The sequence below is a fragment of the Mustela erminea genome, chromosome 20 (assembly GCF_009829155.1).
Source record: "Mustela erminea isolate mMusErm1 chromosome 20, mMusErm1.Pri, whole genome shotgun sequence".
NCBI lineage: Eukaryota > Metazoa > Chordata > Mammalia > Carnivora > Mustelidae > Mustela > Mustela erminea.
In genome coordinates, this window is record NC_045633.1 from 38,688,463 (window position 1) to 38,713,575 (window position 25,113).

At 50.0% G+C, this 25,113-nt stretch overlaps 1 protein-coding gene across 7 annotated transcripts in view; it reads right to left on the minus strand.

Annotated features, from left to right (window-relative positions):
- Positions 1–25,113, minus strand: part of CALN1 (calneuron 1) — a 492,584-nt gene that overhangs the window by 210,978 nt on the left and 256,493 nt on the right. For all 7 annotated transcript variants that reach the window (XM_032328188.1, XM_032328183.1, XM_032328182.1 and 4 more), the window contains one exon: positions 21,587–21,730. In XM_032328188.1, coding sequence (XP_032184079.1) covers positions 21,587–21,730 — 144 coding nt within the window. The remainder of the gene's footprint in view (positions 1–21,586; positions 21,731–25,113) is intronic.

The window sequence follows — 25,113 nt, forward strand, 5'->3', positions numbered from 1 at the left end:
GCCTAACAAGTGTATCATTGGGAATGCCAGAAGAAAAGATAGGGAATAAAAAAAGAAGAAACATTCTAAGAGATAATGGTTGTGTGTGCACTGGAATTAATGAAAGAAATCAACCCACAGATCCAAGCAGCTTGACAGACATCAAGCATATTGAGTGCAAAGAAAACCATACTCAGGCATAGCACGAACAGTCAAAAACTTGCAAAAAAAAAAAAAAAAAACTTCAAAACAGCCAAAGGAGAAGACACAGCAAATAACAAAAGGTAGTGACAGAAACAACTGCAGATGTCTCATCGAGAACAACGGAGGTCAGAAGCTACTAGAATGATATGTTCTAAATACCCAAAGAAACACAAAACTGTTAACCGAGAATGGTCCACCTTTTACCCATCATCTAAATATGAAGATAGAATAAAGACATTTTCTTCAAACAGAGACTGATGTGCTGATGTCCATTCTAGCACATTCACAGTAGCCAAAGGTAGATAGAACTCAGATGTCCATTGAGAGACAAATGGGTAAAAAAAATAGGCTACAGACATACAACAGAGTATTACTCAGCCATAATAAGAAATAAAGTTCTGATGCCTGCTACAAGGTCCAACACATGATGGACCTTGATCCACCTCAAGTAACTCAAACAGGCTGACCACAAAGGGGCAAATACTGGTGATTCTGCATGTATCTAGAATAGGCAAATTCATACAGACAGTAGACCCCAGAGTACCAGCAGGGCGATGGGGAATTATTGCTCAATAGTTAGAGAGTTTCTGTTTAAAGTGACAGAAAAGTTTTGGAAAAACACAGCGGTGATGGTTGTATAATTCCATAAATGGACTCTGTGCCAGTGCGTTATACACTTTAAAGTGCTTAAAATGGTGAATTTTATGTTACATGTGTTTTACCACCATAAAAAATGAAAAAAAAAAAAAAAGAAAGAAAACTGGTCAGTGAAATGCTGAAAGTGTTCTTCTCCGAATGAAATGCAGCAAAAGAAATGCTAACAGAATACTGCAACCTTGAAAGGAAATGAAGCCAAAGGCAAGCTCAAATACGCAAGAAGGAAGAAAGAGCCCCAGAAAAGGTAAAACGTTGATACATGTAATACAGAATACGGAGGAGCAAAATACATGAACATACATCTATGTGTCGTAAGGTTTTTGTGTTGTTCATGAAATCGCCTAAAATCATTTGAAGAAAAATGTGCCAAGTTATTGCATGTTGTAATCTCTCGAGCGACCACTCAGTACACATACATGAAGGAAAATAATGAAAAAATAGAATGACTTAAATACTCTCCTTTCAAGCAAAAATGGAGAGGAGAAAGAGAACACAGAGTATGCGTTTCTAACAGGAAACATGCATCAATATGACAGACTTACACAGAACCTTCCCGATAATTATATTAATCATAAATAGACACTAATTTAAAAAAATTAGCTGACTGGATAAAAGGAAGACCCAATTTTTGCAGCTTATAATAAATATAAAGGAAGTAACAAGTGGAAAGTAAAACAGCTGAGAAAGTAGGCCATACACTGTAGCTGTAGACTTCGAGACAAACAGTAGGATCAAACATTCCATTATGATAAAGATTTATAAGGAAATGGATGAAGGAAACGATAAAGAAGACATCACAATTTCTAGTGTGCGTGCATCTCATAAAAGGGCATCAAAATACACCACACAAAAGGTGCAGAACTAAAAGGAGAAACAGATGAGCTCAAGTGGAGAAATTTATTTTTTAAGATTTACTTATTCATTTGAGAGAGAAATAGAGAGAGGGAGAGAGAGGTAGGGGGGTGGGCAGAGGAAGAGAAAGTCTTCTGAAGCAGACTCCCATGAGCACGGAGAGGGATGTGGGGCTCGATTCTAGAATTCCCTGACCTAAGCCGAAATCAAGAGTCAGCCACTCAACAGACTAAACCACACAGGCACCCCAATAACTGGGGAATTTAACACATCCTGACAGTAACTGATAAAAGAAAAAAATTTTCAATAAAGATACAGGAGATCTGGGGCGCCTAGGTGGCACAGTGGGTTAAAGCCTCTGCCTTCGGCTCAGGTCATGATCTCAGGGTCCTGGGATCAAGCCCTGCATTGGGCTCTCTGCTCAGCGGGGAGCCTGCTTCTCCCCATCTCTCTGCCTGCCTCTCTGCCTACTTGTGATCTGTCTCTGCAAAGAAATAAATAAAATCTTAAAAAAAAAAAAAAGATACAGAAGATCTGAACAACACTACCAACCAGCTTAAAGTAACTGACATTTATAGAATACCACACCTAGCAATACAAAATACATATTCAAGAGCACAAGGAACCAAAGGCTGGGCCACAAAATAAGACATGGTAAATTTCAAAGGATCAAATTCACGCAAGCAATGTCTTCTGATGGCAATGATACCCACAATATACCTATTTGACATTTAATGATAAGATTCCTAGAAAATCTCTATCATTGAGAAACTAAGCATGGTATTTCTAACCATCCCAGGATGTTAAAGTAAAGAAAAATGCAAAAAAGAAAGAGAGAGAGAGGAAGGGAGGAAGTAGGGAAGAAAGGCACACAAGGGCATTAGAAAATGCTACACACTGACAATGAGAAAAGCAACACATTGTGATTTATGGAATGAGAAACACCTTGAGAGCCAGGAGACGTGGTTTTTTCATCTGTAAAATGGGTATATGTTTCCTTACCACAGGAAGGAAGTCAGCCATCAATGCTAGTCTGTCTCACTTCTTTTGTCTGTCAAATCAGACCCAATTTTCTGACCATACAATAATGTATACTGTAATATTTTTTTTAAAGAATTTATAGATTGTAGCTGAAGCTTTGAGGGTTTAAATACTTCTATTAGAAGAGAGGTTTAAAATCAATGATTTGAACATTCATTCTAACAAGTTAGGAAGTGCAAATTAAATCCAAGTAACTTAAAAAAATAATTTAAAAACAGAAGCAGAAATCAACAAAATAAAAACAAGAGAATTACAAAAGTCGAGGTTAGTTTTAAAACATATTAAGAAAATCCTCTTGGGCGCCTAGGTGTCTCAGTTTTAAGCAACTGTCTTTGGCTCAGGTCATGATCCTGGAGTCCCAGGACCGAGTCCTGCATCGGGCTCCCTGCTCAGCAGGGCATCTGCTTCTCCCTCTGACCTCTCCCCTCTCATGCTCTCTCTCTCACTCTCTCTCTCTCAAATAAAATCTTTAAAAAGGAGACAGACAGAAAGAAAATATTACAAGGTTCATCAAGAAAAAACAAACTAAGAGCAATTAAGAATATTAAAGATGAAAAAACTCCTTTTAACAAAGAAAATTCCAGGTCCACATGGCTTCAGATAAACACTTAAGAAAGAAAAATGCCAATTTTATACAAATTGCTTCAGAATATTGAAGCTGGGGGGACAAAACACTTCCCAATTCATTTTATGAAGCCAGCATAAACCAATTACCAAATCCTGACAAGGACACTGTAAGAAAATTGCAGACAAAAATACCTCATGAACACAGAGGCACCAATCCTTAACAAAATAATTAGCAAATCAAGTCCAGCAGTGTCTGAGAAGGAAAATACAAAATGACAAAGTATAATGTAATTCCAGGACTAGGGGGTTTGTTGAATGCGTGAAATTCTATCTGTATAATTTACCCCACTGAGAGAACATCAGGAGAAAATGATCACTTTAACAGACGTAGAAACAGTGTTCGAAAGAATTCAATACCTATTCAAGACAAAGCTTTTAGCAATCTCAAGTAGAGGGAACTTATTCAATCGGATGAAAGCATCCAAGAAAGAGCCTACAGCTAAGTACATGCTAAGTGGTGGAAGATTTCCCCTAAGATCAAGAAACAGGGGGCGCCTGGGTGGCTCCGTGGGTTAAGCCTCTGCCTTCAGCTCAGGTCGTGATCTCAGGGTGCTGGGATCGAGCCCCGCATCGGGCTCACCTCCTTCCCCTCTGCCTGCCTCTCTGCCTACTTGTGATCGCTCTCTCTGCTTGTGACAAATAAATAACCTTTAAAAAAGTAAAAAGAAACAGACAAAACATCGTTGGGAGCTTTAAAAAAAAAAGGGAAAGCCCTCCCTTTGCGGACTGGAAATCCCACTATTGTTAGGATGCTCGTTCTGTCAACACGTATCCACAGATTTCACAGGAACACAGACCCCGGATCGCCTGTGGTGTTTTTCACGGTTTCATTCATGTGTTGGGCAGAGACAGGAAGAGGGGGACACCGCCGGGGAGCGGGAAAGGGAGCAGCAGGCTCCGCGCTGAGCACAGGCAGCGGCGGGGCTCGATCCCGGGACCCTGGGATCATGGCCGGAGCCGAAGGCAGAGCCACCCAGGCGCCGCCTGTTTTGATCGACCGGACAAGCAGATTTGGGGATCCGGGTGGGGACGCAGATGACCCAGAACCCCCGTCGCCGTCCTGGAAATACTTCCAGCTGCACCGCCCGGTTCCAAGACAGCCCAAACCACGGGCGTCGGCCGCGGGGTCCGTGCGCGGGGGTCGGCCGCGGGGTCCGCGCGCACAAGTCGGCCGCGGGTCCATGCGCGGGGATTGGCCGTGGGGTCCGTGCGCGGGGGTCGGCCGCGGGGTCCGCGCGCGGGGGTCGGCCGCGGGTCCGTGCGCACAAGTCGGCCGCGGGGTCCGCGCGCGGGGGTCGGCCGCGGGTCCGTGTGCACAAGTCGGCCGCGGGGTCCGTGCGCAGGGATCGGCCGCGGGGTCCGCGCGCGGGGGTCGGCCGCGAGGTCCGTGCGCGGGGGTCGGCCGCGGGGTCCGCGCGCGGGGGTCGGCCGCGAGGTCCGTGCGCGGGGGTCGGCCGCGGGTCCGTGCGCACAAGTCGGCCGCGGGGTCCGCGCGCGGGGGTCGGCCGCGGGTCCGTGCGCACAAGTCGGCCGCGGGGTCCGTGCGCGGGGGTCGGCCGCGGGTCCGTGCGCACAAGTCGGCCGCGGGGTCCGTGCGCGGGGGTCGGCCGCGGGTCCGTGTGCACAAGTCGGCCACGGGGTCCGTGCGCAGGGATCGGCCGCGGGGTCCGCGCGCGGGGGTCGGCCGCGGGAGACAGACCCGACGACGGAGCGGAGCAGGGAGGCCGGGACCCCGCCGAAGCCCGTCAGTACCCAGTCCCGGCTCCAGGCCAGCTCAGCGAGAAACCGCAGTCTCCCCAACCGTGTGCGCGCACGAGCGGACACGTGCCCGAGGCCAGCGGAACCCGCACTTTCGGGCTCCCAGCACGGAATCACCCCGCCTTCCGGAACCACGAATCTTCTAGAAGGAAACCGCCGAGTATTTCTAGGACGCGGAGGCAGACGGTGTTTTCGGACGCGAATCCAGGCGCGGCCAACTCCGAGGGACAAAGGTGGAAAACTGGCTTAAAGCCCGGTTAGGGCGTCGCTCACCAACACACGGTGAGAAACGAGCAGGACGGGCAGGACGGCGGCGGCGGAGACCACATCGGGTCGGGGACAGCCGCGCGCTCACCCGACCGACCCCGGCCCCGACGAGCGCACCCGGAGCCCGGACAGAACCAGAGCCGCGGGTCCGGGGCAGAAAAGCGACCCCGCGCCGGGAGGCGGGACCGGCCACGTGCGGGAGGACGGGCCGCGGGGCAGGGGCGGCTCCCGGCCGCGGCGTCCGCAGATGAACGGACGAGGAAGACGTGGTCTGTACACACAACGGAATACTATGCAGCCATCAAAAGAAACGAAATCTTGTCATCTGCGACAACGTCGTGGATGGAACTAGAGGGCATTATGCTGAGTGAAATAAGTCCATCAGAGAAAGACAGTTCTCATGTGATCTCCCTGATAAGTTGAGAGGCAGGGCGGGGAGTCGTTGGGGGAAGGGAAGGAAAAATGAAAAGGTGGGATTAGGAGGCAGAGAAACCATGAGAGACTCTTACTCTCAGGAGACAAACTGAGGGTGGCCAGGGCAGGGGGTAGGAGAGGGTGGTGGGGTTACAGACATTGGGGAGGGATGTGCTATGGTGAGTGCTGTGAACTGTGTAAGCCTGATGAGTCACAGACCTGTACCCCTGGGGCTAATAATACATGGTATGTTAATTTAAAATAAAAAAGAGAAATGAATGCATACATCACAGGAGTGGGAAAAACTATTACACTGCTGTAGATAACTGTCAGAACTCATCAACCTGAACACTCAAGAATTGGGCAGTGTCTGAATCACGCATCAATTAAAAAATAGAAATCTGATGGCACTGGCCAAGATTGAAAAGGAAACTACGGGAAATGAGTAAAAAATACAACTAAACTAAAATCCACTAACAGAATTAAAATCCCCTATGTAAACCCCCCAACCAAAAACTGAACTAAATCTAATCAAGACCAGTGATGTGTGGTCTCGGCTCAGTAAGTTAAGTAATGGACTCTTAATTTCCGTTCAGATCGTGGTCTCAGGGTTGTGAGATCGAGCCCCGCATCAGGCACCACACTCAGTGCAGCATCTGCTTGATAGTCTCTCTCTCCTTCTGCCTCTCCACCTTGCTCTCATGTGCTCTCGCTGTCTCAAAAGAAAAATATATATATATATATGTATATTTATATATATAAATAATTGGGAGTGCCTGGGGGGCTCAGTGGGTTAAAGCCTCTGCCTTCGGCTTTGGGTCATGATCCCAGGGTCCTGGGATCGAGCCCCACATTGGGCTCTCAGCTCAGCGGGGAGCCTGCTTCCTCCTCTCTCTCTGCCTGCCTCTCTGCCTACTTGTGATCTCTGTCAAATAAATAAATAAAATATTAAAAATATATATATGTAAATAATTGGTCCATTGTTATATATGTATATATAGATAGATATAAAAGACAGTGACAAAAAAGAATTCTTGGGGAAAAAATATATTTGCAAGGAGAATCACCTGCAAATCAAATTAAGAAATAAGAGAAGCCTATATAAAATTAGACATCACAAGATGATATATTTACAGAACTAAAGGACAGTAAAATATTAGGAATGAAAGCGGAAGTTTATATTAACGTATTTGAAATCCAAAAGAAATGGCAATTTCTGGGAAAAAAAATTAAATTGACTACAGAAAAGGGATCATTTGGATAGGTTAGGACATATGATAGAAACTAAGTACTGGGCAAGAACCACCCCACACTGTTTTATGTTTACATGATTTTGCAGGAATGTGTTCAAATATTTAAAACTGATTATTGTATCATCTCTTCTACTGCATAAAAAGATGGAAACCCCCCAAATACCCTTATAAGTTCAGCAAAACCCTCATATTAAAACCTGCCAGATGGAAAGAAAAGGCAATGGACCCATCATTTTTTATAGGTGTATAAGCAAAACTTAAATAAAAAATAAAACACAGCTAGACAAACACAATAGGATACTGAGAGAGAAACTCATTTTAAGTAAGGAGGACTCATCCCTGAACGGCAGGAGTTTTCTTAATTTTAGTAAAGCCAATTAAATAGTGTATATCACCAACAGGCAAAATAATAAAAAATATATGACGACCTCAGTAGATGCCGAAAAGTTACTTAATAGTCGTTAGTGATTTAATGAAAAAAGGAACTCTAAGAATAGGTTATCACCTTACCTTATGAACTAACATCCACCTCAAACAGCGATCGAGGTCATTGGCAAGTTTAAGTTCACACTCTGGGGACGTTTCCATTAAAAACAGACATAAGGAAGAAAAATGTCTGAGGTTACCAGCATTATTTGTTCTAACAGCTATGCCCACTGAAATAAGCAAAAACAACAACAAAACAAAACACGAATCCCATAGACTATAGACCAAGAAATTACAGGGAGCATTTCTTACAGGGACCTCAAGCATGGTGGGACCAAAAGAGACACCAACAGAGCTTTCCCTTCCATTTGCTTAGGTTCCTAAATATAAGTCCCTGCCATGGAAGGGGACCAGCTGCCATCCCGAGCTCATCTTTGCTGGAACCTAGTCCAGCCTGACCCCAAGTCAGCCCAGGCCGAGCTGGATCGGCCTCTACTCGGAGAACCAAGAGACCCGTGAGCGAGTGCAGTGGTTCCAGAGTCACCAGCAATTGTCCCCAAATTCCATGACCACCTAAGGGGCCAACAGATTTACCAGAGAAAGTTTGGGACGTACCCGGTTTGCTTTCTCAACAAGGCTGGCAGGATGTGACCCCATCCAAACTAGAAGCTCGAGAGGAAAGATTTGCCCTGATGGAGAGCGCGTGGTTGCAGAGAGGAAATCGGTGATCACTGGAGAGCCTTGAAGCAGTGAAGAAAGAGAGAGGGGACGGAGGGGTAGGGAGAGAGGGAGGCAGAGAGACAGACAGAGGGAGGCAGAGAAACGGAGAACAGACACGTATGAGGGAACATGTGCAGATCATGGCCCAGGACCAAACCTGCCCTTGAGGCTAGAAGAGAGATGAACATCTATGGAGCAAAACCAGAAAACACGATGGTCCAAAAAGATGTTTCCTCAGTCTGAACATGGGCAGCGAGAGTCCCATGACAAGGCTCAGAGGAACTGGGACCAGCATCGCTCCAGCCACCAGGAACAGTGACCACCCAGGAAGGCAACGGATGGTGAGAAGTTCCCCCGTCAGTGACAACAGTGACATCACCCCGGAGTGGGCTGTTGGCCAGGACCGAACAGGAGGGTGGCCGCAAGCTTCCTGACAGTAAAACCCCCAAATAACGAGGCGGAAATCCCTGGGCTTGAAAAGGTCAAAATTCAAGAACTCTGTACCGAAATCAAGCTGTCCCTCGTGTCAGGAGAAATGTCCTCAGAGTTAACATCCGCAGATGCGGGGCTGAGGTGAACTTTCTGAAGAAAAAATAAGTAAATATAGAGGTTTTGGAAAGTTTACGTCAGAACAGATATATATTAATTTTTAAAAAGAAATAGGGAAGAAGGTAAATATGATGGGGTAAGGCCTGAAATCAGCTAAGTGTACAGGCAAAATAATTGTTTCAAAATGGCTGTAAATTGGATAATACTCTTTAAAAGTGAAAATAATGGAAATTGTAAAACTAAGAGGGGGAGTACATGTATAATAAGCATATGTTGAAATGAACAAAGACTAGAAAAGAGAAAGGGGGTAAACACTGAATTTCTCATCCTCCATAAAAAAGACGTATTAATTTGTAACAGATGTTAGACACAAGCTCAGCACACCTTCACTGACATCACTCGAAGACGGGAAAGGAAGACGTCTGCCTCCCACACACCTGGGAGACTACTCGAAGGAAAACAAAACAAAACAAAACAGCACCCTCTGTGCACAGCAAAGGAAACTATCCACAAATGAAAAGGCAGCGGGACAAATGGGAGAAAAGATTTGCAAATCGTAAATCTGATAAGGGGTTAGTATCCAAAATATAGAAAAGAACTCATGCACCTCAACAGCAAAAGCCCAGTGCACAGGGAGGCAGGCCTCACCCCAGCTAGCAGAGCTATTATCAACAAGGCAACAGTGTTGCTGGAGGTACCGAGGATAGGGACCTTCTTGTCCTATGAGCTGGCTTGTAAATGGGCAGCCACTATGGGAAACAGTATGGGGTTTCCTCGAAAAATTTAAAGAATGAATGAATGAATGAGTTTATTTGAGAGTGAGAGTGGCAGGCAGAGAGAGAAGCAGGCTCCCCGCTGAGCAGGGAGCACAACATACGGCTCTATCCCAGGACCCCGGGATCATGATCTGAGCCAAAGGCAGACACTTAACAGACTGAGTCACCCAGATGCCCCTCCTTGAAAATTTTAAATAGGGCTCCCCTATGATTTAGCAATCCCACGTCTGGGTATTTATCGGAAGAAAATGAAAACAGTAACTTGAAGAGATACATTCTCTTTGTTCACTGCAGCCTTATGGACAATAGTCAAGACGCGGAAACAACTGTCCACCCAATGGGTGAATGGATAAAGTTAATGTGCTGTGTATGTGTGGATGGATGGACAGACAGATGGACAGATAGACAGATAGATGGATTGATAGATAAACGGATGGATGGATGGATGGATGGATGGATGGATGGATGGATAGATATACAGTCAATCCAGCTAACACACTGGTGGTTGTCAAAGGTGGGGATGGGGAGCTGGGTGAAATGGGTGAAGGGGTTAAAGGTACCCAGTTTCAGTTATAAAATAAGTAAGTCATGGGGATACAATACACTGCATGATGACAATTAGTAATACTGCATTATATAGCTTAAAGGGTTTTTTTTTTAGGATTTTATTTATTTATTTGACAGAGATTACAAGTAGGCAGAGAGGCAGGCAGAGAGAGAGAGGGAAGCAGGCTCCCTGCTGAGCAGAGAGCCCGATGCGGGACTCGATCCCAGGACCCTGAGATCATGACCTGAGCCTAAGGCAGAGACTTTAACCCACTGAGCCACTCAGATGCCCCCATAGTTTAAAGTTTCCAAGAGAGTAGATTTTTAAAGTTCTGATCACCAGAAAATAAAACTGTACGTCTGTAAGGCGACAGACATTAACTAGATCTGTCGCAGTAATCATTTCACGATACATACACGTATCGATCATGATGTACACGCGAAACTAGTATAATGTGGTACATCAGTTACACTTCAATTTAAAAAATTAAAAATTAAAAAACGCATTGCAGTTAAAAAAGACAAATTAAATAGGACGTGTAACACAGAATGACAGAATTAAGACCCAACATAAAAGTTTAGAAATAAAGGATGGGTTGTTTCTTACAAGGTTAAGCTTGCCCATAAAAAGGCTCTCAGAATAATTAAGAAGTTAAAACAGCACGGCATATGCTGTGTGAAAACTTCACACCAAAAGTGCACTGGGCTGTGTTTCTGGAAGAAGCTGCCTGGAAGCGAACGTCCCCGCAGGACACACTTGACCGTAAATGTCACCCAAACACGGACAAAACGTCATGTGGCAAAGATCAACAGAAAGCAGAAGTCTAACTCAAAAGCATTTAAAGAACATTTCCATGGATAAAAGATAAAAACTACTCTGAGGGCAGACAGAGCACAGAAAATTGAAATTAAAAAACTGTTGGGCGGTGCCTGGGGGGCTCAGTGGGTTAAAGCCTCTGCCTTCAGCTCAGGTCATGATCCTGGGATCGAGCCCCGCATCAGGCTCTCTGCTCGGTTGGGAGCCTGCTTCCTCCTCTTTCTCTGCCTGACTCTCTGCCTACTTGTGATCTCTGTCAAATAAATAAAATCTTTAAGAAACTATTGGAAGTAAACCACGGAAGCAAGGTAACAGCAGTGGGAGAATTGAACACATCAAACTTATCGCAGATAAAAGAAGGAAGACACAGGTGAGGCGGCGCCAGTGGCAGGAAGACAGCTGCTGTGCGGACGCAAAAGCCTCATACCACAGCGGCGACGCAGGCCCGAGAGCACAAGTTCTCGGTTCCGAGGAAAGTCCTCCCCAAAGGCAGGTCATATTCACTTTCCACAATGCAATAAAAACAGAAGATTTCAACGTAAACTTAAAATTCCAGCGTCCTGGAAATTATAAAACACTTGCTTAAAAAAATCCGCAGAGAAACCGACAGGATGCAAATGCACGAGAAAATATCATAAAGCAAACCGCGGAACAAGAAAACCACCAAAACACGAGACGTCCCCAAAGCTCTTCTCAGTGGCAAATTTCCTTAGCTGCCTTAATCATTAAATCACAAGAATTAAAATAATCTACTGAAGTTGCTGGAAATGACAACAAAGCAAAACAGGAAATAAACACAGAAAGACAAAACAAGCCCCCAAACATGGAATTAAAACTAAAGGAAAGGAGGGGGTGCCTGGGTGGCTCAGTCATTAAGCATCTGCCTTCTGCTCAGGTCATGCTCTCAGGGTCCTGGGATCGAGCCTCGTGTCGGGCTCCCTGCTCAGCGGGGAATCTGCTGGGTTCCCTCTCCTTCTGCCACTCCTGCTGCTTGTACACTCTCTCTTTCAAATAAGTAACTTAAAACCTTAAAAAAAAAAAAGCTGAAGGAAAGGAAGAATGAATCACCATAGCAGTGGAAAATCTCATCACTCCCTGGTCTGAAATTCAGGCAGAGTGCCAGCCTGCAAAGTCCACGGGGACCAAGCTAGTCCGTCAGAAGGCGGCAGGCGTGTGTAAGACAGTAAGGAACGGTGGAGACTGTGGCATCTGCCTGCCTGGAGGAGACAGCTACTCCCGTCACCCCAATACTGTAGTGAAGGTGTTCAGGTCTAGTCTTGTTGAGGCTCCAAGATTTTAAGAGGAGAGAGAGGTACGTATTTTTCATAGGAGATTTTTCTGTTTTATAAAATGATGTGTGAGCCCAGTACGACAGGGCTGTAAGCTGTCCGTGGCTGGGAAGTCTACAAGTATGCGACTCCCGATTTAGACTACTTACTTGGGTTTGAATCCATTTCCCTAATGTATATTTCCCCAGAAAACCTCCATGTCATGTAGATGTTCAAATGTATTTTTATAAAACTCTATCAAAGATATTTTTTAAATATTTTACTTATTTACTGGACAGAGACAGAGATAGAACAAGCAGATGGAGAGGCAGGCAGAGGGAGAGGGAGAAGCAGGCTCCCGCTGAGCAGGGAGCCCGATGCGGGGCTCGATCCCAGCACCCCAGCATCACGACCCGAGCGAAGGCAGATGCTTAACCCACTGAGCCACTCCAATGCCCCTCAAGTATTCTGTTCTAAATCTCCCATATTTTTTTCACTTCCTGTTTATTTTAGTGACAGCTCCATTTAATTCTCCATTAAACATGCCGTATTTGTCAACTTACTGCATTTTTTTCCCAAGAGTCCACTCTTGGAATTATTCATTAAACTGAAAGTGTTTTGGTTTTAATTTTTAGATGCCAAGCGGGTGGCATTCTTATGCAAACTTTTACTGATTTCTGATTTATTGGATTGTAGCCAAAGGATGTGCCTATAATGTCTGTCCTTTGGAATTTAGTTAGGTTGTCTTCGATCTAACACGTAGCCAAGTTCTGTTAAGGTTCAAGAATGGCTCAAGAAAGAAGGATATTCTCTTTTTTAGAGCACAAAATTGGAATTACACAGGCACACCAAACCTCCTTGTATTCAGATACATTCAGTGTCATTCAAGCTGTTACTTGGTTTTATCTACTTGATCCTTCTGGAAGGAACGTGTAAATATCTCCATGACAATTCTGCCCCTATTTATAGAATCTCTAAAAGTACCCCCCCCCAGATAAAAATTTCGCAATAAATGTAACATTCTGGTAAAAAAGAAAAGAGAAAGAAAAAAACCCCAAGTCCTTAGGTCACTGGGAATGCCATTCAGCAAAATATTTCCAGTTCATTCCCTTCTGGGCATGTAGTTGGGTTATACGTCCCCAAACCCCTTGCTATCAGGCACAGCCATGCGACATGCTTTAGTTAATGAGAAAAGGACCAGAAGGGACCCAGAACTTCAGGGATCACTGTGTGGTCCATTGGTCTCTTTCCCTGGCGACAGCTCTCAGAGAAGCAGACAGAAGCCTCGCTCGGCCAGGACTCCTGAGTGAGGACAAAGAGAACACACCCAGCCAACCCACAGGGGACATGTCATACCCCAGGAGTGACAACTTTTATGTTGTGACATGAAGCCATCGGTATTTGGGGGAATTATTTATTACGGCAGCATGAAGTAGCCTCTCCCTTCCCGAAACAGATCCCACCCACCCCCCAAAATGAGGGAATCCACCGAAGGAAAAACCCAATCAACCTTTGGAAAATATGTCCTCTCACTAAGGAGATAAAACCAGAAGAGGGAAAGGAACCAATCCTATTAGTAATCAATCCTATTAGTAATCAATCCTATTAGTAATCAATCCTATTAGTAAGGACTTGTTGAGTAACACTCAGTACCGGTCAGGGTGTCCTGAGACCGGCTCTCCACATATTCCTTTCAGTAAACCTTGCCCGAGAGAAATGTTGCTTGTGTGTGAAGGGCTGTAGGCAGGCTCTCGTGTGCCACGGGATACTCTTGTTTCTAGGAAACATGGCTTCTGTCTCCATGACACAGTGTGGGGTACCAGGAGCGAACGAACTTCCTAAGCGGTTTGCTTATCTCTGTTCTTGGAGAACAGAAGCGCTGACCTTCCGGCCAGTGAAAATTCGGATGCTAGTATCCGTGGCATGCCTCGAGTCATAATTGACCGTCTCCTGTGCTTTCTTCTGGATAAAATAATTATCGAAAGCAAGGGTTTTTGAAGACCCATGTAGCTCCCGTGTTTGACCTTTACAGTAGCAATGATGACTACAAGGACTAGAAGGTTGAGAGCTGCTTCTGAGTGCCCTTGAAAGAAAAAACAAGGGGCGCCTGGGAGGCTCAGTGGGTTACACATCTACCTCCGGCTCAGGTCATGATCCCAGGGTCCTGGGATCGAGCCCAGTTTTGGGCTCCCCGCTCAGCGGAGAACCTGCATCTCCCTCTCCCCTTACCCCAACTCCTGCTCTTTCTTTCTCTCTCTCATAAATAAATAAAATCTTTTAAAATGAAAGAAGGAAATAGAGAGAAAAGGGAAGAAAAGAAATGAAAGAAACGGAAGGAGAAGACAAGACAAATAAAGAGAGAATCAGTAAGAGACGCTCTCCGCTCTGGCCACAGTCCGAGGACAAGGGTGTTGTCAGGTTGGCCCCAAATTATCACTCGCTTTCTACAATGCAGGGAGGAGCCCAAGTTTAACTGTGGGGTCTGCAGAGTCCTAAGTCGAGGTCACAGACTTGCCAGGTCTCTGATGTGAACTTCAGCACACTGATTGGAAAGGAGCGGGGCCGCGCCGTGGAAGGGAGACCTCGGGGTGGATTCAGAACACAGAACGTTCGAGTCTCCCCCACGTCCCCTCTGACCTCTCCCTGAGCTCAGCCACGACCCGCCTGAAGACCTGGAAGAGAAAGCCGAGGCGGCTTTCCTGAAAGGGGCTGCTGCTTCTCAGGACCTACTCCCGCCATGTGTTCCTGCCTTGACACACCCATGAGTACGGTCCCAGGAGTTTCAAGTCTGCTGTGGGAGCACAGAGAGGTGACAGCGTAACCCCAGGGGACAGGTGCAGCCTGCGGATTCCAGGGAGAAAGAATATAAAATGGCTGGGGCGGCTTTTACTGAAATGGGGACTCACACCAGCAACTGCTTTTCTTATAAACGCTGGCTTGAGTAGCTAGAAGTGGTGCAAACGGTTCGGTCTTAGCTGAAACCTGGGCTCACCGTGGCCAGCTGTCGGTGAGGCCAAGATGGAAGACTTTTCCTGAGTCAATGAAGGAGAAGGAATTTATGAAGGAGACGGGAACGTTGCGGTGGGTTTTTCCATGAACATCCATCACCGCTGTACATCCCAAGAGGGCCTGAAAAGGATTCCCCTCCTTAAAGCAACAGGAAACCCAAAGGCACCATCTTTAATTCACAGACTCTGTTCTAGGTCAGGCCTGACCTCTGCAAGTGTGACCTAAGGAGTCACAGTGTTTGTCATCCAGCCGAAGGTGACAGCAGGAGATGATTCGGGACAGGAAATGGCAACCAAAATATTTACGTACAGGTTTAGAATACTTGGGTATTTTATCCGGAGTATGTGCGTGTTTGTGTGTGCCCTGTTCTGCCACTGCTCCAATGTCCTGTTGTCACCCCACGTGACCTGTACCTCTAAAATCACAAAATGAGAATGTATCTACTAGATAAGTGGTTGGGGGGCACGTCTGGATGGCTCAGTGGGTTAAAGCCTCTGCCTTCAGCTCAGGTCATGATCTCAGGGTCCTGGGATCGAGTCCCGCATCGGGCTCTCTGCTCAGCAGGGAGCCTGCCTCCCCCTCTCCCTCTGCCTGCCTCTCTGCCTACTTGTGATCTCTGTCACATAAACAAACAAAATCTTTAACAAATAAAACTAAAACAAGAGATGTGGTTACAATATTAGGTTCGTAGGGTCGCCCTAGCAGCATGATCTGGGAAAGGAACGTGAAACCTCTGTTGTTCATTGTTGTCCCCTACAAAAGGAGCGTGAGACTGCTCAGGACTCAGGGCGGACATGGGGACAAGTCAGTCAGTAAACAAAGTGCCTGGAGCAGAGTGGGGCCCACGGGGGAGATTCTGCGTGCATTAGCGAACTCTGCTGCCCTTCGCTGTCACTGGGGTTTGCTAACACTGTGAGCGTGACACAGATGTGGGTCATCATTACCATCGCCCTGTGAAGACGTTAGCACTGCAAGATCAAAGCTCGTCCAGCAATCACTCACTCACTCACACTGAAACCTGTAATGGTGTGATACTATTTATGCCTATTCACAAATTCAAACATTTGGGTACGTCTCTGGAACCGGCCTCCGGCTAGACCTCTGCATTGTGAACGTCAATCCCCGTACTTGGAGTTCCTGGCCGGACACTGGGGAGGGGCGGCACTCCACGCAGGGACCCTCCAGCAAGGAAACACAGTGGGGTTGGCTTCCTCCTCCCCAAAGTGTGCCCTACACTAGACCCCTCAAGCTTCCCTGTGTCTGTGAACCCCCTGGGGCTTTTGTTAAAACGCAGGCTCAGAACTGGCTCAGGTCATGATCCCAGAATCCCGGGGTGGAGTCCGGCATCGGGCTCCCTGCACACCGGGGAGCCTGCTTCTCCCTCTGCCTGCCGCTCCCCTGCTTGTGCTTGCTCGCTCTCTCTCTCTCTGACAAATAAAATCCTAAAAAAAAAAAAAAAATGCGGGCTCAGAATCCGCAGGGGCAGACCGGGGTTGGACCTGGATCCCGCATTTTAAGCAAACTCCGAGGCAATGCCTATTCTGCAGGCCCCAGAGCCGGAGGAGGGGAAGGTCGGAGCCCCTGTCGGCGGGAGCTCTGTCTGGGACGGCCTCCTGCTCGGGCAGGGCGGACTGACAGACGGTCCTCTTCCTTCAACAAACTCCCAAACGAAAAAGCTCCTTTTCTGCCTTCGAGGCACTAACCTCACACCCAGACCTTCTTGTTCACACAAATATCCACAGGCTTCACGATTTCTCACAAGCTCTGGATTTTTCTTTCCGCCAAAGCTCCCCCGGTCACGTCCCTGGACACACTGCTGTCCACAGCTTGGTCAGAGTGTCGCTCTGGGTCCCAGCCTCTGGGTCCCACCCTGTGGGACCTGTGCTGTTTGTTTTAAACACGCCCCCAGGTGTGGTTCGAAGTGCCCCAGCTGTGGAGCCCTCTGCTAGAAAGCTCCAACCGCTGCCACCTCATGCCCGCGGCCCCTGGGCAAGCATCTCCCCACGCGGGAAAGAAGGCGGCCGTCCCGCGCGCTGAACAGACGGACACAGTCCCAGAGCCTCCCCAGGAGGGCGCGGACATGGGTGACGCAAGTGCTCCTCTGAGTTAAGCTGGTCCTTTCCGTCTTCTGGGAGGTCACGAGTGACAACAGAGAGGTCCCGATCATGACGAGTCAGCAAAGAACATGCCTGTAAGGAACAGGAAGGTGGCTGCCCGCAGGGACATTGTAACCGTCCCGTGTGACCCTGGTCCCAGTTTGTCCTTGGCGGTTCGGCGGCTTGTCGCAAAACCACCCAGGGGCACCTGGGTGGCTCAGTGGGTTAAGCCTCTGCCTTTGGCTCAGGTCATGATCCCAGGGTCCTGGGATCGAGTCCCGCATCGGGCTCTCTGCTCAGCGGGGAGCCTGCTTCCTCCTCTCTCTCTGCCTGCCTCTCTGCCTGCTTGTGATCTCTGTCTGCCAAATACATAAATAAAATCTTAAAAAATAATAAAATAAAATAACCACCCAGAAATGAATCTTGCTAACCACAGAAATAAGCGACTTCACACACAGTGGCCGCCAGATCAATCCTTTTAAAACTGAACTAAACGGAGTCCAGTTCACTGTCGGGACAGAGATGGGCCTGAAATCAAGCTGCAAACCCGTTCCGAGACAGGAAGTCATCTCAAAACCCCACATCTGCCGGAACTCCACGAGACTCTGCACCCTGGAGGGGCAGAAAGGAACTCGAGGAGGAAGAGGGCAGGGTCTGCCTTTGTTCCAAAGCGGGACTTGTGCTGGGTAAGCGCGGGAGCCCCGAGGGGAGCTGGTGCGGGCAGAGAGCAGTGGGGCCCTCGCAGAGGCCATGAGCTGCTGAGGTCTCCTGGGTTGACCGTTTCAGGAAACTATGTGCAAAGCTGGCAAGATTCATCCCAGAGGGCCACAGTGGGGTGGTCGGGGACACTCTTTAAAGCCGGAGAGCCGTCACAAAGAGCCGTTGGGTCTTGGAGACCCCAAGGCCATATTCCCCGGGGGAAGGAGGCAGCTCGAGGGGCCCCGGGGCTGCTGAGGGAAACACAGAGGAGAGGGGACACGGCAGAGCCCACAGTCCCTTGCAAGCCGCCTTTCTCACCGCTTCTCTGGCAGAGGTCAGCCTCACAGACAGCTGTACCATGACTGTCCTACCATTCCGCCAAGGATGGCACGAAACTAGGACCGAGATGCATCGGAGTGAAGTCGATTCCCCATGAGCCTGACGGAGAGGGCTGCGGGCTTCCAGGTTCCGGGCTGGACGGGAGGTCCCGGCAAAAGGCACCAGGAAAGGGGCATCCCGGCTCCCGCCCGGTGCTGGGACCAAAGTCACCTCCGCTGCAGAGGCTGGAAACGGGAGAAGCAGCACGCGGACGGGGCGGGTGTGCGGCCGGGTTCAAGTTACAAGAAAGCAGCTGCCCGTCAACGGCCAAAGAGGAAGCAGTGGGCGCTGGGCACAAACTCTGGTTTTCTGTTTATTGAACTGTGAGCCGATTTGCCCATACAGCGTACATGCGTGTGTCCACGTGTGCACACACACGCGCACACACACGCACACGCACATGCACAGTTCCAGCACTTAGGCCAAGCTGGCCAGAGGCCAATAGAGCGACCCAGACCCTACAGCCTGCCTTCCCTCGTGTCCTCCGGAAAACAGACTAGAACGGTCCGGCTCCTGCAGGCTCTGTGTCCCAGAAATCCCGCCGCGCTCCCTCATCCGAGGGGCTACTACTATTACACACCCAGCCGGCAAGGCCTCCCACGCCCAAAGAACCGCCCAATGAAAGCCTCGTGTGTCAACTCCGTGTGCACAGACACGCCTGGGCTCTCCCAGATGACCTCACCGTCGGGCAAACCGGCAGGGATGCCGGAAAGAGCAGGTCGGTGTGTGGGCCAGACCTGCTCCTAATCACAGACAGCTGGGGGGGTGGAGGCCCTGCCCCCCCCACCCTCCAGACACCAGGCTCTGGGGGCCCGGAGGCTCCATCAGCCCACAGCTAAGAAGCCAAGCTCCAGACCAAACACCCCATTTCTTGGCAGTGTCCCCACCAACATTTCTGCCACTCCACACGCTTCACGCCAAAGAACGGCTTCCTTCAGTATGGCTGGGTGTGTGCGGAGAACCCCCGGTTACAGAAGCTAGAAAGGAAGGATATAATTAGGACCTGTTTTTTTTTTTTAACAGAAGCTCAAAAAGCCCATTAAGCAAAAGACACGGAGACACGGCCCGTCCACATCCGAGCGCAGCATCCCCGAAACCCCACTTAGCTGCTCCAGTCAAGGGACTCTTGAAGACACACATTTCAGCCTCAGAATGGGCATCTGTCCCTGAGCCCCTGCCGCGCTCGGGCGATCCATAAACCAGCAGCACAATTCTTCCGACGCACATCGCAGCTCTGTGTTCATGTGCTCCGTATTAAACCTTTTGTAGGACTCAATAACACATTGAAAAAATTATAATAAATCAATCTTTTGTAGGCAACGGTGACAAAAAAACCCAGAAGCTACGTTTCAAAAGAAATGTGTTTTTACCTGATGGCGTCACCGTCACCCTGAAGCTGGTGATGACCTCACCTTTTTTTTTTTTTTTTAAGCTGATCTTTTGTTAAGGAAATGAGTAGAAGTCCCCTACAAGAGAATTTCTGAGTCCTTTTAAGGTCTGGTACATTCTGCCTTTGGCTTGGAGAGTGAGGATGGTGAGTTGTAAATCAACGGGTAGAACTTTGGAAGCTCTTGAACAAAATCCCTCCATGGAGCTCTGCTCGGGTCCTGATGGGTCCCGTGCACATCAGGGACACACGAGATGCCTCTGGGCCTCCGAGACCTCATGGACTCGGGGAGGATTTGCAACATGTAAAAACTCCCTGTGAGCTGAGACCCACGGAGGGAATCCACAGAGACACACCATGGACTTGGAGGGAGACCCTGCAATTTCAGAGGAGTCACAGCCGCAGCTGGGCGGGCCCCTTTCTATTAAAAGTTGCTAACTCCATTCGACAAGGTTTCCTCATTGAGTTGTGGGCAGGGAATCAAAAGCACAGAGTCCTCGTTCTGTAAACGGAAGTTTAGATTACGACCTCTATTACTTTAAGGAGGAAACTTTTTCTGGAAATGTGTCTCCAAAATGATGACGGGGGTCAGCGGAGAACAGATTTGCTCTCTGATGTGCGCTCCGCCGCAGCTTTCTGGATCTAAAGCAAGCAGCTAAGCGTGAAGCAAGGTCACGTCAGGCAGAGACACGGTGAGTCCCAGTCACTCGAGCTGTCAGGACAGGCTGTGACAGCTCGCGCCGCTGAACACCCCTGATGAAACACCCCTTTCCCGGACCAGAAAATAAACGTCCACAGCTGCACTTGGAGGCCAGCACGGGACAGCATGCATCATATGGTCACCCTGATTAGCATCCTTCCAGCAACTCCGGCAAGACAACACCAGAGAGCCGGCTCCTCCTCCAGGCAGCCCCCAGCCAAGCAAACATCTCCCAACCATGGTCTTTCCGTCCAAGAGACTCCCTGACCCCATAACTCTGCATCCTGCTTTTTCCTCGTACAATTCGTGCTCTACCACTCTGGACCCCGTAGGCCTGGGATCAAGCTGCTTTTCAGAGCCAGGGAGAGTGCATTAGAAAAACAAAAAACAACAAAGTAAGAAAGCTTTCTCTTGGACCTTCTGCCAAGGCCAAATCTAAATGTCAGGAAGGTCACAACTGGTTTGGGACAGCCTTGGTGTTTTGCAACAGGGAAGAACCTTAAAGATGTCCTGGGTTCCTTTTCAGAACTTTTAAAATACAGTGAAACCCTTTTCCCCAGTGAGGTTGTATATAGAAACCCAGCAAGTAAAACAGAGAGAAAAGAAGCTGTTTTTATACGCACACAATGGCATATGATTTGGCCCTAAAAAAACGACGTGCAAATAAATACATGCTATAAAACGGATAAACTCGCAAACATTATGTTAAGTGCAAGCAGCCCGTCACAAAGGACTCCTGCAGTAGGATTCCGTTTATAGGAAATGTCCAGAGAGGAGACAGATAGTAGGTGAGCGGTTGCCTGGGGCTTGGGGGAGACGGGGATGAGAAGCGGCAGCTAGGAGGCAGAGTTTCTTTTTGGGGCGGTGACACTGTTCCATAATTGATTAGGGCGTAGGTTTCCCAGATCAAGTGAAGACACTAAAAGCCACTGAGTCACCCCGAGTGAACGGGGGAGTGTCGCGGCGCGCGTTCCATCCCCAGGAAGCTCTGTGCGAGCCAGAAGGATCCCTGGTGGCCTTCACCGGCCAGGCCACCTCCGCTGTAAACCAAGGCATGACCCCAAGCCTGCTGACGGCAAGGGCAAGGCCCTTTAACGCCAAGGCCCCGCTGAGAAGCCGGGGCTCATCTGGGGGACGCCGCGCTCCCGCGCCCCCGTGCTCACCGTCCATGTCCAGGCGCTGCATGATGATGGCCAGCTCCACCTCGCTCGGCATGTACCCCAGCGAGCGCATGGCCATGCCCAGCTCCTGCTTGGAGATGAAGCCGTTCCCATCGCGGTCCAGAACCCGAAAGGCCTCTCGGATCTCTGCAAAGAGAAAGCAGAGAAAGTCAGACGGTCACACGGCTTGGCCCACTGCCCTGAAGTCACCGGCGGTCCTCCACCGACGCGCCCAACGCTTGCCTACAGACACGAGCAGGGCAGAGACCCTTAATCGGACAGAAGAGCGGCCGAGGAGGGACACAGGAAAGACGGGGAGAAGGGGAAGGGGAGGAAGAGGAGGGGAGTATGAAGTAAACCAGCCCTGAGCATCCCTGGAACAGCAGAGCTGGCACACAATTAGACGGCCGCCCGGTGGAGAACGTGCTCGCGGAGGACCCTCCTGGGCACGAGTGAGCACGTTCGGTTTCGGCTGTGAGGACAGGGCGACTCGTAACCGGGGCCCATCGTCTACAGGCAAGGAGGACGAGACTCCCCTCCGCAGCCCCGTCCGAGGACGGGAGTCACGAGCTGGCTGCTTTTACTTCGTCCTCTAATTGACAGCAATTTCACGGCTATAAACAACCTCAGATCGATCAGAGCGTCATAAAAGCCCAAAAGGCCTCTTTAATTACATTTTCTCCGGCTGCCAGAGGACTCCGCTATCAATAAGGCCGTTCCCACGCGGCAGGTGATCGCCCCTCCTCTGACCCCAACCTGAGCTGTCCTGCCTTCCGCCAGGACCCCTCCCTCCAGAGCCCCCCCAGCCTGCTGGTGCTGGGTTGGCGGAGCGTTTCCGAACCCATCACACGAGGCATGGCGTGGGGACTTCAAGGTCAGAGTCTGAGGGTGACAGGTGTCTGAGCACGGGACCCGGCCTGCTCTAACTTCATCGGGGAGCCTGGTGCGGGCAGGTATGGCCGCCGCAAACATTCATCACGTGTTCAGCAAGGATCGGTGTCCACACCTGAGGCACACGAAGCGAGTATCCCAGAGAACCAACCAGCCTGCTGGTCTTCCCCTCCAGCCCAGAGGGGCAGGAGAGACCCACGCGGAAACGGACAGGTCCCTGCTGCTTCTCGAAATAGCCCCCGATGCTCCCAGTAAACACCTGGAAACAAGCTTTGGTCCCTTCCCATTTGCACGGATTTCCTGGGGTTGCTGTCACAAATCCCTACAGATGTTGAGGCTCAAACAGCAGAAATTCCTTCTCTCACGATCTGGAAGCAGAAGTATAAAATCAGGACCACGAGCACAGTGGGGACAGGGCTGTGCTCTCCTAGGACAAGAGTCTGCCCCTTGCCTGTTCCAGCGTGGGGTGGCAGCTGGCACACCTTGGCGCGTGGCCAGGGCCCCCCATTCTCTGCCTCTGTGGCCACGTCACCGCCTTCTCGTCTGCCTGGGACCTTCCTCTGCCCTCCACTTCTGAGGACACTTGGGGTGGCACTTAGGACCGACCCAGATAACCCAGGATAAGCTCCCTCAACCTAACATCTGTAAAAGCCTTTTTTTTTTTCCCCCAAGGAAATATCTGACACCTCTGGGGCCCGATTTTCAGACGGCCGCACTATCGCATCGGACTGCCCCTGAAATACCCCGCCTTCCTCTTTAGGGGCCCAAATCCTGTCGGACCGTCAAGGCTGAGTCAGAGACCGTGGGCTCTACAGGAGTGCCTCTGCCCGCCAGGGCCGGCGTTCCCGCCCTTTCTGCTCCTGTCATTCCTTTCTCATGACCTCAGCCCGTCCCGTCCGAGGATCCGATGAGGGTGCAGACATCGCGGCTTCTCCTCGTCCGCTTCTTCTTCCTCGTGGGAGGCGACGCAGACAGCTGTTGAACAGGTCACGTCCTCGGTGAGCGAGGTGCATCAGCCGCAAACCCACCATCGACACCGACTCTGCGCGCGGGGCGCTTTCTGAGAACCGGCGTGGGCTCCGCCAGCAGAAGACCAGCCTGTGAGCCGCAACCCTAGGCTCCCGGCCAGGCGCATTAGCTCATTAGGGCCGCGGCCAAACCCCGAGGCCTCGGATTGTTCATGTGTAAAATGAGCTGGGTTGGCCGTGAGGATCCCTAGGGTCCTTCCAGACCCTTTCTGGGGATCTGCGGACATTGTTAACGTGTTTAAGAGAAGAACAGGAAGCCTGTGTTCTCCTTCAAACCCTATTAATCTACTGTGCAAACACCCCTTTTTTCCGTTGAGGATAAAGGAAAAATTTCAGTCTGGTCCTAATTCTGATTCAAGGGGGCTGTCTGTACTTTTAGGCTTTTCTCACCAATGAAACGTGCCCAAGACTCCCTCGGGCAGCCGTATGTTTTCCTACCAAGTCCCAGGTGGCCCGGAAAGAGCTCAGAGCCACTGCCCAGCGTGAGGTCACAGCACACAACACACAAGGACAGCGGGGCAGAGACCACGGCCTCACCTGGCCTGAGCCCAGGGGCCCACGGCAGGGGGGTGCAGAAGCGGGGTCTCCCGGGGCGGGGGGGGGCGTCAGCCCACAGGGAGGTCCGTCTGGCCTCGCCCAGCAATCAGAGCAGGCGTCTCCCTGAGCCTCCGTCGCCCCATCCGAAAATGGATAGGGTTGGATCTCCTTCTGGCCTCTCTAATACGGCTCTACTTCAGAGCTGGCAGCGGTAGAAAATTTCAGAGAACAACAGGGGCCCGGCCTGGAGTCAAAGAGGAGGCCAGGGTCCTAGCGGGCCACCCGGACAGCCGGCTGCTCGCTGAGCTCGGGCCCAGGGTCCTAGCGGGCCGCCCGGACAGCCGGCTGCTCGCTGAGCTCGGGCCCAGGGTCCTCCTTTTCCGAGGCGATCTCCACTCGCCATCTCTCCAACTCAGGCCTGGGCTCCCCGGCCGTTGCGATTGCTCCAACAGGGCGACCCCCTCTGCGGACAGGGTGACAGGGTCTGGTCTCCTTCCTGCGGTCTGCTTGCATGTGCCCTAGATCTCACCAACGAGCGAGCCTGTATCCTTACCCTGGACACCCCGGAAAGGCCTCATCAAGGATGTGTGTGACCTTGGCCTGGAAGTAAAGGCCTGGGTGGGTTTGCCTCCCGTGCCCCCGTCTCACCCCCCGGCTACTCCAAGTCACCCCACCCTGGGGCTGCCGGAGTCAGACGGAGGCCACCCCAGCACTGGACTGCAGGAAGCAAGCAGGCCAGCCCTGCTCTGGCCCTGCTCCAGCCCAGACCAGCCCAGTGCAAACCAGCTCAGAGCTCTGTTTTCTGTGCAGCACCCCCACCCCAGGTAAGCGGGACAAAGCTGCACTTCTCTGTCTGCCCAGAACGTCTGCTCCTGGCTCCCAGGTAGAGAGTGTGTGGGGTGTGTGTGTGTGTGTGTGTGTGTGTACGCGTGCGCACACGCGCGTACAGGCAGAAAAAGCTCCCTAACTTCATTTTCTTTCAAAATAATGGTGTGTGGGGTGGGGTGGGGGGGGTTGAAACTAGAAATCCATAATGCAGGCCTCTGGAGATTGAATCTTTCCAAGGCAGGGAAA